The sequence below is a fragment of the Neospora caninum genome, chromosome VIII (genome assembly GCF_000208865.1).
Source record: "Neospora caninum Liverpool complete genome, chromosome VIII".
Classification (NCBI taxonomy): Eukaryota; Apicomplexa; class Conoidasida; order Eucoccidiorida; family Sarcocystidae; genus Neospora; species Neospora caninum.
Window position 1 is genome coordinate 1068757 of NC_018395.1, and position 14274 is coordinate 1083030.

The 14274-nt window shown below is 56.1% G+C and overlaps 1 protein-coding gene across 1 annotated transcript; it reads right to left on the minus strand.

Annotated features, from left to right (window-relative positions):
- Positions 1–12339, minus strand: NCLIV_0313 (myosin head motor domain-containing protein TgMyo I; the record flags this gene model as incomplete). The annotated part of the gene is made up of 16 exons (XM_003883331.1): positions 1–108; positions 435–491; positions 855–933; positions 1251–2092; positions 2527–2751; positions 3305–3457; positions 4076–4919; positions 5241–5335; positions 5718–6045; positions 6399–6515; positions 7282–7549; positions 7927–8179; positions 8729–9142; positions 9448–10218; positions 10824–11330; positions 12013–12339. The coding sequence occupies 16 exons, from the start codon at positions 12337–12339 to the stop codon at positions 1–3; spliced, it is 5388 nt and encodes a 1795-aa protein (XP_003883380.1).
- Positions 12340–14274: the final 1935 nt, after the last annotated feature.

Here is a 14274-nt window from a genome sequence, read left to right on the forward strand (position 1 = left end):
TCAGATATCTGTCCCTACGGTCGTCTTGAGAAGGTGAACCTTGAATTCCTCAAGGAGGCCGCAACAGCGTCCAACGTCCTGTTGCAGAGTATCGATCTGGCCGCGGAGCTGCACGCAGAAGAGTCAACAAAATAAGGAAATACAACTGTTGCACTGCTGCCTCCAAGGCTTTTGTACAAACCGCTCACCACTTGTAAGCAAATCCTGTCACAGGCAGACATTAAGCTAGCGCTAAAAATCCTCGATACGGCACAGTACGCGGGAATGACCACCCGAGGAAAGGCAGTGGGAGCTCCAAATAACAAACCCTGCCAGCTTCTCCGTGAGAGTTCGTCGATGAGACAAACGGTCCCAAAACACAGTTGATGAGACGAATCGAACGTGGCAACCACGCGAATTGCTGGGGAAAAGAGGTGTAGCGTGGAGAAACTCACTTGGTCGAATTCAGCTCGTGTCACTACAGCCTCTCCGGTCACTTCATCTCTGTCGGCCTGGGAGAAAAGAAGAGCGAAATTGCCAATGCAGTTGGGACGGAAAAGCTAGGATGCACAGTTCATCGGTTGCAGCGAACACTCCCGCCACTGCTCTTGGGAAAGCCAAACAGCCCATTCTGTTTGACACAAGCATGCATTCACATGGATGCCAAAATGCCGAGCATCGCAAAGATCCCACGATCAACCACTCAGCACATCCGGAAAACGAGACGCCAGCGGCGACGGCAACTGCGTCGGTGTTGACAGACGCGTAGAGGTTCTGCCGCGCAAAAAGACTCCTCTCTATGTACAGACCGAATTGTGGACGTATCCTTTCCATGCGAATCGATAAGACGCACACAGAGGCCAAGGTAGCCTTACTCGGGCAGAACGGATGCTGTGGAAGCTGTCTGAGGACGGCGATCGACTTGCGTCGTGTGCGTCACTTGGACTCCGTAGCCTGGGGGGAAAACAGTGGATCCCACGCATAAACCGTGCTGTGTACGGACGAGAACGAAGCAATGAGTTCGAGTCCCCACCCCCCTGCTGCTAAATACAGGTGGCCAAGACAAGCGGAAGAAAAAAAATCACAAACAGTCTCTTTACCTTTCGGCTAGAAGGCAAAACATGTTTCACGAACTTCTTCCGTTGCTACCCGCCTTGCTCTGGAGATCGATCGTCTGTTTCGTGGCGAATCAAACGCGCTTTTCCCCACGCTTTTTGTGGTTCCGCGCACCGTTCTGTAAACCGTTCCTCCTTCCTTTTTGTCTCGCTCACCTTAGGGTTCGTGCCTCGCGCGTTCGCCGCAAGTCGTCGCCTCCCAGCGCCACGCGAGACACATCTCTCTCGGCAGCCTGGCGTCTGTACACTGCGTCTTCGTCCGCGCTTTCTGCATCGCTGTTCTCCTCTTCGCTCGTGTCGCTTCCGTCGACGTCGGTTTGCTCCTCATCGTTTGCGTCCGAAGCACCGATTAGTGGCAAGGTGCGAAGTCGACGAAAGAGGCGTGCCCAGAAGCCGGGTCGTTCGTTGGCGGGTGGACAACCCGAAGCCGACTGTTCTCGGCACACTTCTTGAGCGTGAGGCGGACACTCCTGGGCAGTATACACAGAGGCTGCGTCTTGTGCTGAAAGAAACCGCGCAGACGACACCTCTTGATAGTCTCCCGGCCCCCGTCCCGGATGGCTGTCGAGATTTCGCTCCGACGGTTTCCTCGGGTTCTGCTGGAGCGACCGCTCTTGGAGGAGCTCGAGATGCTTCAAGGCCAAAGCAGCAAACGTGGCGGTGTCGTCGGGTTGCAGCCTTCCCCTGCTGCGTCCTCCGTCTCCGTTCCCCTCGCTGGCGAACAGTCTGTCACTGCTCTCCGTCACCACAGCGGATACGTACGCCGCCACGAGCTTCTGGCCGAGCGCGGTCGCCGCCAACGAGCCACGCAGCAGCTGGTTCAGCGCGAGCGACAGGAGTATCCAGGGCCCCGTCGCGTCCGCGTTGTCCACGCCACAGGCCGCAGAGGCGGCGGAACAGTGCGGCGCGCAGGAAGCCTGACGGCCGGCGCAGGAACGCGCGCTGTCGAGGTCTGGGGGCTTGGGAAGCACGCGTGCAAGGAGCGCAGACGTTCCCATCTGTCAAGGAAAACACGCAGGGGGGAGACAGACACGAAGACAGTCCGCGCCGAGCTACATCGCAGCCCCACACACGGCGGGACACCGGCAGCCGAAGCAGCTAAAAGGTGCGACTCGCGGGAAAAAAAACAGACCCGCAGGTGACGCGGAGGGAACGCGGAGCTACCGGGCGACAGTTGAAACCGACAAGCCTGTCAACGTCTCCCGTTCACCCACTCACCTGCGTGTACCTGTTTACATTTGTCGACGAGACGTCAGAGAGTCGAGAGACCAAAGCATGAACGCACGCAGTCCCTTCTGCAAAGCGCCGTCGCACCCCCACGGTTCTAGTTTTCAAGAGGCCCGCAGGAGTGGAACCTAATCTGCGTACGAAACCGCCGACACGGACGTTTTTTTTGTTTGTCCTTAGCTCCTGGTCCCGTTTTTATCCTTACTTCGCGCGACGCCTCTCGTGAACTTTTCAGGCTTTCGTGCCTCTCTGTCTCGCCAGAGAGCCCCGCGTGCACGGCGCCAGTGCGGATGTGCGCCGGCGTCTTTCGTCGTGTCGACAACTCTTTGGCTCGGAGGTACTCCTGCGCTAGGGCGACCCTTTCGTCTGCTAGAGCTCGGTACACGGCTTCTTCGGTCTCCTGGCAAGCGCGAAAACCGGCACCGCGGCTCTGCAGAGAAAAGCACGAGCCTTTGACGCCTTGCGCGTTCAAACCGCGGGAGGGGACCAGCATCGACGCCCTCCCATTTTCCAGAATCTCTGCGCACCTGCCACGCTCCACCCGGTAAAGAATAGAAATTCCTGTAATGGAAGTGGATGTACGGCGACGCTGGGGAATGCCGTACGCATCACAGGAAACGGCTTCATGTGGATAAATGGGAGATGTACAGACGGCTGGGTCTACATGCGTTTCGGGTTCTGTCTGGCTTCTGCCTCCGGCAATTTCAGTCGTCGAGAGGCCTTCCCACCTTCTCGACGTCCCCATTTCTCGTGCGCTCTGCGCTCTCTCTACCCTGGTGAGAAGTGGGCGACGCACTCCGCTTCCCGTGGAAGGGGCGACTGGGCGGCAAACGCCCTTCCTCGCGACCGAGTTTGCTCCTCTTTTCGCCGCCAAATTCGTCTTTCGATCTTCTGGCCTCCCCACTTTTTCTGTGCGCCCTTCGGTGGCGGTTCGCCATCTCGTGATTTCTCTCAGTGCTCGCATCTACGGCTGCCTTCTTTACCTTTCTTGTGCGCCGCTCATGCGCGCTGTCGCCGTCTTCTGCGGGCGGCGCGGAGTGCGCCTTGGCCTGTTTCACGGCGGCGAGACGCGCTCGCAAGGCGACAACATCCTCAAACAACTCGCCTAGGCCTTCTGGACGCCTCCGCAAAGGAGACTGGAGAAAACAGAAACAAAAACACGAGGGCAATACCATCCTGCGTACGACGGGGCTCTGCACGCGTTTGCTGCTGGCGCGAGAGAAACAGCAACACACAGCCGAAAACGAGACGCAGAAGAAGATCGTGTCTCCACCCCGACAGCCACAGTCAGAAACGGCCTCCCTCTGTGTGTCTCACAGCACGCCCCAGTCAAACGCTCGCGTCCGTCGGGCGATTCGTTTGTTTCCTTAAGACCGGAACAGCTCTACAGGGAGATAGAAGTGTCGGCGACGCTGGTCCCAAGTCGGACGAAGGAGACTGCGCGAGATTCCAGGCAGCCCCGCCAGGAACGGAGACACAATTCTCTCCAGAGAGACAGCTGCGTGCGAGGCAAAAAAGGAGACCGCTTCTCCGTGGCATGCGTTCCTAGGCGCCGAGCCGTTTTCCCGCGGACCAACCACTGCATCTCGTGAAGAAACATCAGACGTCTCGGAAAGGAAAACCTGCGTGCGTCCGCACACGCATGCCTGCATGCGCTTTTTCGGCGCCCCGTCCGACCTTCGCTCTCTGAAAGGGGCCAGGGGGACGACCTCGAAGCACGGGACCCGCGCGGCCTCTGGCGGTTTTTGCCTTACTTGTGACTCGCTCTCGCTGGCGACGTAGACCGACTTCTCATGCGCCGAGCGCGCCCGAGTCGAAGACGAATCATCGCTGCCGAGCTGCTCGTTTGCGAGGAGTGTCTTGGCGAGTGATCTCCACAGACGGTTTGCGTCTCGGTCTCGCCTCGCGCTTCGGCTTCGAAGACGACGAGGGTCAACACTCCAACCTGACACAGAGCTGTCGTCCCTGGTTTCGCGATGTGATCGCGATCTGCCGCTGGGCTGGCGAGCGTTTCGCGCTTCCGGCGGGTCATCGCACCCGGCGTCGGAACCCGCGCCACTGTCTCCGTCTTGCCTCGTCCCTCGCGCTTCACCGAGAGAGCTCGCGCCGCTTCTTCGAAGATCCAGCGTGTCTGTCGCGGCCCCAGCGGCGCGTGCCTCCGTCCTCGAGCTCGCCGATAGCTCTCGCGCAAGTTCCCGGCTTCCCCGGGGTCTGTGCTTCGCCTCGGCCGGCGGCTCTTCTGCGTCTCGATGCGGAGAGCCTGTCAGCAGAGCGGGGAACTCGTTGTCTCTCTCGGAGGGCAAAGCGGAGGGAAGAAGCCCCCGAGAGCGGGGCTGTTCCTCTACGGAGTCTTCCAGACGCTGCGCAGCTGCCGCTTCCAAAGACGGGGTTCCTGTTTCCGCTTCGCTGGTGCACAAAGGTTCCTCTTCTCCAAACGAAGCAGCCTCGGCGTCCGTAGCCGAAGTGTCTTGGTTTCTCCGGTCTCTGCGCTCGCGAAATTCCTGGACCACGCGGCGGAAGCGCAGCACGCCTCGGAATCGCGCCTGGAGGCGAATGATCGCGGCTCGCGCTTGCCGGTAGCGGCGACGCTCCACGAACCTGAAACGTGCACAGAAAAGGGCGAGACGCGCCAAATGCATGCACCCGCGAGGAGCAGAAGTGTCTCCGGTGAAGCGCCGTGCAGAGAGAGCCTAACAGCAGAGGCCCCAGGCGCCTTGAGAGGAGCCAAACGAGGCAAATGCGAAGAAGCGAAAAAACTGGAGGTGAGAGAGAAACCCCACTGCGTCTACATGCCTGGTGCGGGTGTCCTCCCGTGTAGGTTCCTTTTTTCTTTATCCACGGCTCTTGATAAATAGGAACCCAAGTTTACACAGATCTATATACATGCATCTATATGGGAATTCGAGTGTGTCGTCTTACCCGCGGAAGTGCTTCGAGATGCACGTCGCAGCCCGGAACCGAAATTTCGCCGCCGCGCGATCAAGAGCATTCACCAGCGGCTTCTTGAGAAACACCTGGAAGGTTCACGCACAGAGAGAAAAAACTCTCGTAATCGCAACCCACAAAACACACACAGTCCCTGTCGCACCCACAGAAAAAACTCGGGGGGGCCTTTTTCTGCAAGACACAGAGCGACGTAGAACTCTTCTACTTGCTCCAATTTTTCTCCTCCACAGATACGCACGCGAACATCGCCACGATGAAGATCCGCAAAACCTAGATACACACATGCCACACCTATTTACGTAATATTTATATTTATATATATTTATATTTATATATATTTATATATATTTATATATATATATATAGGTATATGAAATTATCGGGTGATTCGTTGGTCCCGTGTGCACCTTTCTAGGCGAGAGTGGAGAGTTCGATGCGGCTGTGTCTTACCTTTGTTTTTCCGACTTGCCAGGCAAAAGACTGGTCAAAGACGCCATCCTGTGCCAGCGTCGTGGTCAGCGCCTCGAGGAGCTTCTGACAGAGTTCCCGGTCGTGCTGGGTTTGAACGATTTTCTTCACATCCGCCGTCGCATCTCTGTGCGCGTGCCTCGCTTCCCTCTCCAGGCTGGCAGAGCCGCTTGGAGAAGCGAAGCCGGGGACAAGCGCCTCGGAGGCCAAGCAGGAAAACTGTCCGAGAAATCCCGAAAAAGGCAAGCGAACGGGGTAGCCGTCGCGCCGAATGCGCACAGTCTCCAGCACGCCGGCGCACCGCAGTTGCCTGGAAAGAGACACAGCCGACGCCATTCAATTTAGCCTTTCCGTGCTAGGAGCGGCGGTCCGCCCCTGATAACGTTGCTTTATTTGGGAACGCCAAACCGGTTCACAAGTCCAGACGCACACTGACACAACAACAAACCGTGGTAGGCGCGTTTTCCTTCTCCCCTTGAAACCTCATTTCCAAGGAAAAGCGCTTCTTAACTGGGCAGTCTGAGGGACGTGCGTCAAGTAAATGGAACTCAAAAGGAACCCCCAAGGGAAGAACAGCGCCCGCCGACGTGTTTCGCCCCCTGAAGCGTCGAGGGTTCAGCGGGAGGAACCGAAAACGAAAGGAACTGCAAGGCGGCGGCCTACCTCAAAACATCCGCAGAATCGAACAGGCCTCGCCCCTTCTCCGCCGACGGCTTGATGCACCGGACATAAAACGGATCTGTCTCCTCGATGGTCTCCAACAAACCCCGAACCTGGTCCCTGGAGAAAAGAAGAAAGGAAAGGGAAATGAAGCAGAAAAGAAGGCGAAAGGAATGTCTGAACGCGCGGCAAACACCAGAAATCAAAATCCTCACAAATGTACACATATATAGACATATACTAGTCTACCTAATACCTCCACCACGTATGCAAATATAAATTGTATACTTAATTGCACATATATATCGATATACATATATATATATATATCGATATATATATATATATATATATATATATATATATCGATATATATATATATATATATCGATATATATATATATATATATATATATATATTGGTAGATGTGGGTGCACCATGTGCCTCTCGGTCTTTCGTTAGGCAGCACTCTGATAAGTCCACGACTGTTTTAGAGATCCACAGCGATTCGAAGATAAAGCGATGAAGAGGTCCCGGTTGAGCAACCAGGCACGCGTATGCAGACGGGAAGATGCATAGAGACAGAGACGTGTCCTGGAGCTGTGAGAGTGTCGACGCAAAGACGCAGAAAGGCATTTAGGGAGACAGAGAGTGGGAGGCCGTCCCCAGCCCCTCTTTCCGTTTTTGTCTCTCTAGTTCAGTGTCTTCCGGGACGAGAGGCCGGAATCACAAGTGTGCCGTGTGCTGACAATCCCCCGACCCACGTGGTACAGCCTTCTCTCTCGAAAACGCGAGTTCCCTGGCACATTGCATGCGTCCACTCTCCTCTCTCCGACCCGAGTCCAGCTGCTTGTTTCGATCTTTCTCAGGCACAGAAATCCTTACTTGAACACTGCAGAGACCGACTTCGTCACCCGTCTGTTGGTGCATGCTGTGGCCTCGTACGCGGAGGAGAGACACCGGGAGAGAGAGCGAGAAGACAGAGTAGAGACGGATGAGAACAGCCGTTGATCGTCTTCCTCGCGCGGCTGCAGGAAAGCTGTGAGATCTTGGAGGCACGCCGAAGTCGACGTCGAAACTAAATCGGCGATTTCCCGGCTAAAGGAGCTCCGATTCTTCTCAAGGAATCCCTCGACGCTGTACTCCACTGGACCTGCGAAGGCGTGACAAGGCGCAGCATGCACAACACAATGCGAAACAGGAGAACAAGAGAAAATGAGAAGACCGATAGGAATGTATTGACGAATATCTACAAGGTCTAGCGGGGAGGACGTAAAAGAGGAATTAGCAGGGGAATGAGGAGGACTAGAACAAGAAGGACGAGTGGGAAAAAATGGGCCGTTGAGGCCGAGAAAAGAGCAAGCAGAGGCGATGCGGGAGAAAAACCCTGGAGGCGGGACAAGAGGGGAAAAAAGGTTTCACTCAGAGGAGTGAGGGCAGAGAAGAACGGAAAACGTAAGGCTCACGAGCAGGATGGATTCGGCCTTTGTGGTCTTGGAAAGACTTTCTTTTTTCCCATTTGCAGCTTACCGGCGTAGTGCACAATGCTGAAGTGTGTCGCTGCATTTAACTTGTTTTCAGCGGGTCGGATGGTGGGTTGTTCATTCGATTTGGAGGCGAGGATTTTTCGAAGAAACGACCGATCGGTGGCCCTCGGCATGATGTTTTCCGAGTCAAGCACCGCAAACAGTCCCGTCACCTTCCGCTCGAGCGCGTCGATCACTCCTTGGTTGTCAGTGAACTGAATCTCCTCCCACGCAATGCCCTCGGCGGCATAGGCGGCCTGGGGAAGACGGCACGCGAGCGGCAACAGCGAAAGTGAGCAAAGCGGAGGCAAGCAAGAGAAAAACGAGAAAAAGCACGGAGGCAGGTGACGCAGAAGGCGCAGAAGGACGAGTCAGGAGGCGAGAGGAGGTCGAGCAGCGAGGCGCAGAGACGACGCACGAGCAAAAGAGGAAATGCGGAAGAGCGAGAAACACAGCAGAGAGAGATGGAAGAGAAACGCACGTGCTCGACTGGGAGGGAACGAGATGAGCGAGACATTTGCTTGCAAGGTAGAGGACGACGAACGAAACTTTGAAAGGGGGGAGAACGTGTGTGACACAGGAGATTAACGGCAAAAATAACGACAGTGGCGAGACAGCCTGGTGCCAAAACGCACTGGGCGACAATACCTCATCCAGCGCACAGCACAAAGTTCCGATTTCTCTTCTATCCTCGGCCTCGTTTCGAGGTTCTCGCTGGGAAGTCGGGAGAATCACCGGCCAGCGACGCCGTCTCGCGCGGCGTGGAGCGGTCTCTCCGTTTCGTGCTTTGCTTCCATGATTTATACCTGCTCGAGAGAAAAGATGTGGTGGTTAAAGTGCTGTTGGAGTTTTTCATTTGCGTAGTTGATGCAGAGTTGTTCGAACGAGTTGGCCTCGAAGACCTCGAACCCGTAAATGTCCAGGAGACCGACGAAGAGCCTCTCTTGCCCATGCAAGAGGGAGGTCGGGGTCATCGGTGCGAGCCGTTTTTTTTCGCGCGTCGTCGCGGGGCCATCGCCTTTGCGAGAGAACTCTTGAGAAGACGAGGAGAGGAGCAGGAACGGCGCGTTTTCGTCCGGCGCAGGATGCTCTTCGATAGGGTGATCGACGGCTTGATTCAGACGACACACCAGCCACGAGAAGAGATGGTTGTACACGTATTTCGCGAGGGTGTCCCGGATCTCCGCTGCCCTATCAGCGGTGCGAGGTAGTTGCAAATCCTGCCGGAGACAGCCGACACACAGGAAAGACCGGAACGCGCAGGTGGTGTGCGGCCGGCAGGTAAAACCCCCTTCGTCTCTCTGCAACGAGAGGCTCCAGACGCGTGGCGGGTCTCCGAGAAGAGACTGCCGGAAAAAGCCAACCAAGACTGACGGAAAGCACGCGACACGCGAAAGCCCAAAGACCGCGAGGAAGGAGACAGAGAAGACTTCGCGCAGAGACAGAAGAGGAGAGAGAGAAGGAAAAAGAAAGAGAAGGGGAGAGAGGTGGGCATTTGGGTGTCGAGTTGTCCCGTGTGTCCTACCTGTTTGGTGACAGGATCGATGAACTTTTGGACACGGAAGAGCTCGTAAAGATTTCCCGCGTCGATGCATAAAAGCCGTGCAATGGTTTCCACCTGGCTCTCTTCCTTCCCTTCTGCCTCGCCTGCCTGTTCGTCTGCCTGTTCGTCCTGCGGTCCGTCCTCTAGCTTCGGTTCGCCTTCGAGGACTCTGGGGCCGATGCCGCCAGGTCTGTCCTCGAAGCGAACGTTCCCGAGGTGTAGAATGGCGGCGAGGACGCGGAGAACGTTTTCGCGTTCTTCTTTGGAGAATCCAAGGTGCCTGAAACAGGAGAGGAGCTCTCGGAAACTGGCCGCATTCGCTTCCTGCGCGGCTGGGTCCAGGAGCCTGTCTCCTCGGAACTCGTCCACGGTCCACGGAAGCCCCGCCAGATCGTCCCGGCCCCGGCGGGTCCACGCGGAGACACCCGTCTCCTTGCGGGGCGGCCCCTGGGGGGTGAGGTAGGAGAAGGAGGCACACGAGGAAGACAAGCGAAGCTCCGCCCTGAACTCCGGAGAGAGAAACTGTTTCGCGCCGTCGACCAGTTGGTAAAAGACGTGGAAGTTTCGTTCTTCTCTCGAGTGCCCCACGAGGCGGCAAGTCTCGAGGAGGTAGGTGCTCAGGCCCGCGGCAGAGATGCGCCGAGTCCGCGGCTCGAAATAAATCAACGTAAACTTCCCGAACCGACTCGAATTGTCGTTCCGACACGTCTTGGCATTTCCAAACGCCTCCAGGACCGGATTCGTCCGCAGAACCTGCACACGTTCACACACAAACATACCAGCATATATATATATATATATATATATATATATACACACACACATACACATATACATACATATATATATATATATATACATACATACATACATACATACATACATACATACATACATATAGGTATATACGTATATATATATATATATATATGTATATATATATATATATATATGTAGGCCTATGGATAGATAGAGCAACACCTGAAAGCACTGACGCCTAAAAATCACAGCTCGACGCGCGTCGACGCATATCCGTCTCTGCGTGCATCTTTGCGCCAAGGCTTGGCGCTCTAGCCGCACGTATTCAGTGAGGCTGCTCAGCACGGTGTGTGGTCCGCAGGAGCGTTTCGACGTTGGAACGAACAGAGTTGTACGTGGCGAGCGCGAGTAAGCTCGCGAACGCCACACGGTCCAGCTCTACAACAGACAGGAAGCGTCGTGCCTGCGGGGCGCGTGGTCTTTACGAGCCTCGAACGCAACCCCCTAGAGGCTTGACGTGCATGCGCATGCGGCAAGAGTCGCAGGCGGTCGAGAGCCGCCACGAGCTCAACGTTTCCTCGTATTTGCAGAGGGTTTACCCGGTCCTCGAGGGAGATGCGCTGTTTCTGTCCTGTGCCTGCACTTTTGTCGAGGGGTTTGAGGTGGGCGAGATACTGCAAAATCAGTTTCGTTCCCTCCGTTTTCCCTGACCCGCTTTCTCCAGAAATGATGATAGACTGGCACTTGCCCTCGCGGAAGAGCCGCGAGTGTGCATGTTGGGCCGTGATGAAGATGTGCGGCTTCGCCGTCTCCGTGGCGCCGGCGGGTTCCCTCGCGGGAGACGCCGCGACCGCGCCCGTCAGCGCTGGGGCTCCACTCGACCCCCAGTTGTCGCCTTCGTGAAGAGCCTCGAGACACACAGCCTTGTGGCATGCGTCCATCGCCGCCTCGTCAAACAGCGCAGGCAGCGGTTCGCAGGGATTGATCGAGAGCAGAATGTGAGGACCGATCGCCGTGTAAATGTCGAACCGGGAAAAACGGGTCCGGAGACTGTGAAGGAGCGACGCCTCTGTGAGCTCGCCGAGCGACAGCAAATCGTCCACGCCCTGGGGAGAGAAGGCGAGACACCCCAAGGGAACGCGAAAAATGAGAGAAAGGTACGGGAACAGCTGGTCAGACAGAACGCACACGGAAGAGTCGGTGGAGAAACGGAACATACTCTCGAAAAGGAGGAAAGGCGTTCGACGTTCAATGTGTAAGCACGTAGAAACGGAAAAGTACAGGTGAAGGGATGGATGCGCGAGGCGCGTGCCTCCTGGCGTTTTCACGAAGCGGAGGAGCACGTGTGTGCCTGGAAATCTTCCGCTAACAGAGTTTCCCAACTCGCCTTTCGAAGGAAACACCTTTCAAGAACCCAGGGGTGGGTGTACACCCGTTCAATTTGTGCGGATGCGTTTCTGGGTTGTGCGTGCGCAAGAACTATGTACATGCTGTTCGATGCCGCGCGCGGTCGCCTCTGACGTGCAGAACCGTGTCTGTATATCCGTGTGTTGTGTACGAATGTTGGGCGCTCCACAATCGCATATGCAGGTACGCATGTGCCCAGGTCCCGATTCGCGAGCGCGGGACCGGGCTGGAAAACGCTTGAGAGCAAGCCTGGCAAGAAACCTAGCGACAGGACGCGGGCCGGCAAAAAACCGGATTTTTTCCTGGTTTCGTCTCTTCGTTGACACCGCCAAGACAGCAGAGAGTGTGTGTGCCGGCGGAATGCTGGGTTTTCGCGCTTACTTTTAAGAGACTTGGAGAATCGACGCTGCCGCGCAAATCGGAGAGGCGCATCTCCACGAAGCCGCCCTCCTGGAACTCGACGACGCAGGTTGCATCGGAGTTCCCTTGAAGAGCGTTTTCTCCGTTCTCTTCCTTCGCGTGGATTTCTGCTAGTCGGGCGACAGTCCACAGTTTGGTCGGATGCTCGACCCAGAACCAAGACCCGAGCAACTCTCCGCGGTCCGTCGCTGCGTCGTCGTACACAGACATGCTTCGAGGGCGGCCGTCACCTCGAGACTTCGCCTCTCCCCGAACGGGGTAAGGCGTCTCAGAACGGGGAGGCGACATCGCGTCCGAAACGGAACAGTGGCCGTGGCTACCCTGTGCCGCCTCCATGTCGTTTTTCAGCCACGTGGCGAGGGCTTTCGCCGCCTGGACGGTCTTCCGCGGCACTCGCGGAGCACGACCCTGGACCGGAAACGAGCAGCGGGGCGCCCTAAAATTCGCGGGTTGCCCCGGGGAAAGAAAACACACACGGACAAGAATCGCAGTCTCCTTTCGGGACTGTCTCTCGGCACACTCCACTTGTGCCGCCTGCTGAGGGAGACAGAGAGGGCTCTAGACGCGCGGCGAGCTGAGCGCGCGCGCGACAAAAGGGTGACAAGAGACGCCAGAAAACGGGTCTCTTCCTCAAGCTTTACGACGGGAGAGAAAGAAGACGTCGGTGCTCAAAGCGCAGGACGAAAGCGAGAATCTGTCGAGCGTCTCTCTCTCGCGCGCCTTGAACAGGAGTTCGGCGGGGCCTGTACCCGGAGACTCAACTTGTGCACAGTTTAACGCCTGGTACTTTGTGCGAGAGCTGCGGGCGTCCCGCGCCGCTCTCAACGACCTGTCGAGGGAGACAAGGAAAACCTGAACGGACGACCCGGTGACCGTGGGAAGGGAAGGGAGGATTTTTGGGAAGCGAGCACTTAAAGAGAGACGAGAAACCTCTCTCAAGAACCAGCACAGCGCGCCTCCACAAATCCGCGTCAGCCGGTTTCATACTTTTTGTCGCGGCGCACTGAGGCGGAGCGCATGGCTAGCCAGTCGGTATAGGTGTGTTTTTGCAGCCTACACCCCTGGCGGATCAGAAAATCGGGGAAATCCCCAAGGACCGGGACGAAAGCCTCTTGGTGTGCAAGGGAGTCACGAATTGACGGGGCAAAGAACGGAACTGCATCGGATAGCTTTTCCGCCGGATCCCTCTAGGCCCCAAAGGGCGGTGCCTCTGTGTACGCCGACTCAGCCTCTCTCACCCTAAGAGAAAAAGCATGCGTCCGCACACCGGACAAGACAAAAGGCGCGATCTGCGACCAACCCGCTCTCCGGAAAAAAACCAGACGGATGCGCATCAGAGATTTTGCCGACGCGGCATAAACACTGACAGCATCAATAATCGTAAAGAATTGAAAAAGCTCGTCCCCGATATCGCGGCAAACCCGACACACGCAAGGGGATGGAGTCGGGTTTTCTGCGCTGCTTTACGGTCCGAGCACTCCCCAGCCCTCATCCGGAATTTAGTCACAAAGCGGTCCGGGAGCGACAAGGGAAAGAGGCTGTACAGTCTTCTAGTGGCGAGTCGTCGGCGTGTGCTGGGTTTTCGAGAAAAAGCGAGGTAGTTAGAGTCTCCAGTCGAGTGCAGAATCGACGGCAAATATGTTCCACAGCCGTTCGGAAAAGAGAGGGTACCGGTCAGAGGTTGATGCGAACCTCTTGCACACGTAGAAAGAACCCTCGTGTAAAGAGGGGGGACAATTGCGCAGGGAAAACTGACGCTAAACGTACAACCCTGCATATTGGATGTTTGCCTAATATACACCTCGCTCGGGTCCTTTGGAAACGTGGGCGAACGTGGAACCCACAGCTTATTTTACATGTAACGGCTGAACACTCAGGCACGGTGAGTGTTGGCGGAGCAAAACCGTGGATAATCGGAAGCGAAACCAGCAAAGTCCATTAAAGCGTCTAAGAGGTTTAGCTGAGTATGAACGTAGATGCGCAGATGGGCATAAGTCTCCTTGACACTGGCTGACGTAAACTGCCTCCTTTCGGCATAGTTCCAACTCTGCTTTTTAACCTCTGCTGCCCCTACAGAGAATAGAGTTGTTCCCAACCGGACTCCTTTTGCGGTGCCAGGCCAAGCCCACGTGGACACGCATTGGCGACAACGGGAAATAGAGCGAAGAGGGACAGCTCAAATGAGACACTCTACAAAGCATGCAAAGAGAACTGAAAACCCTG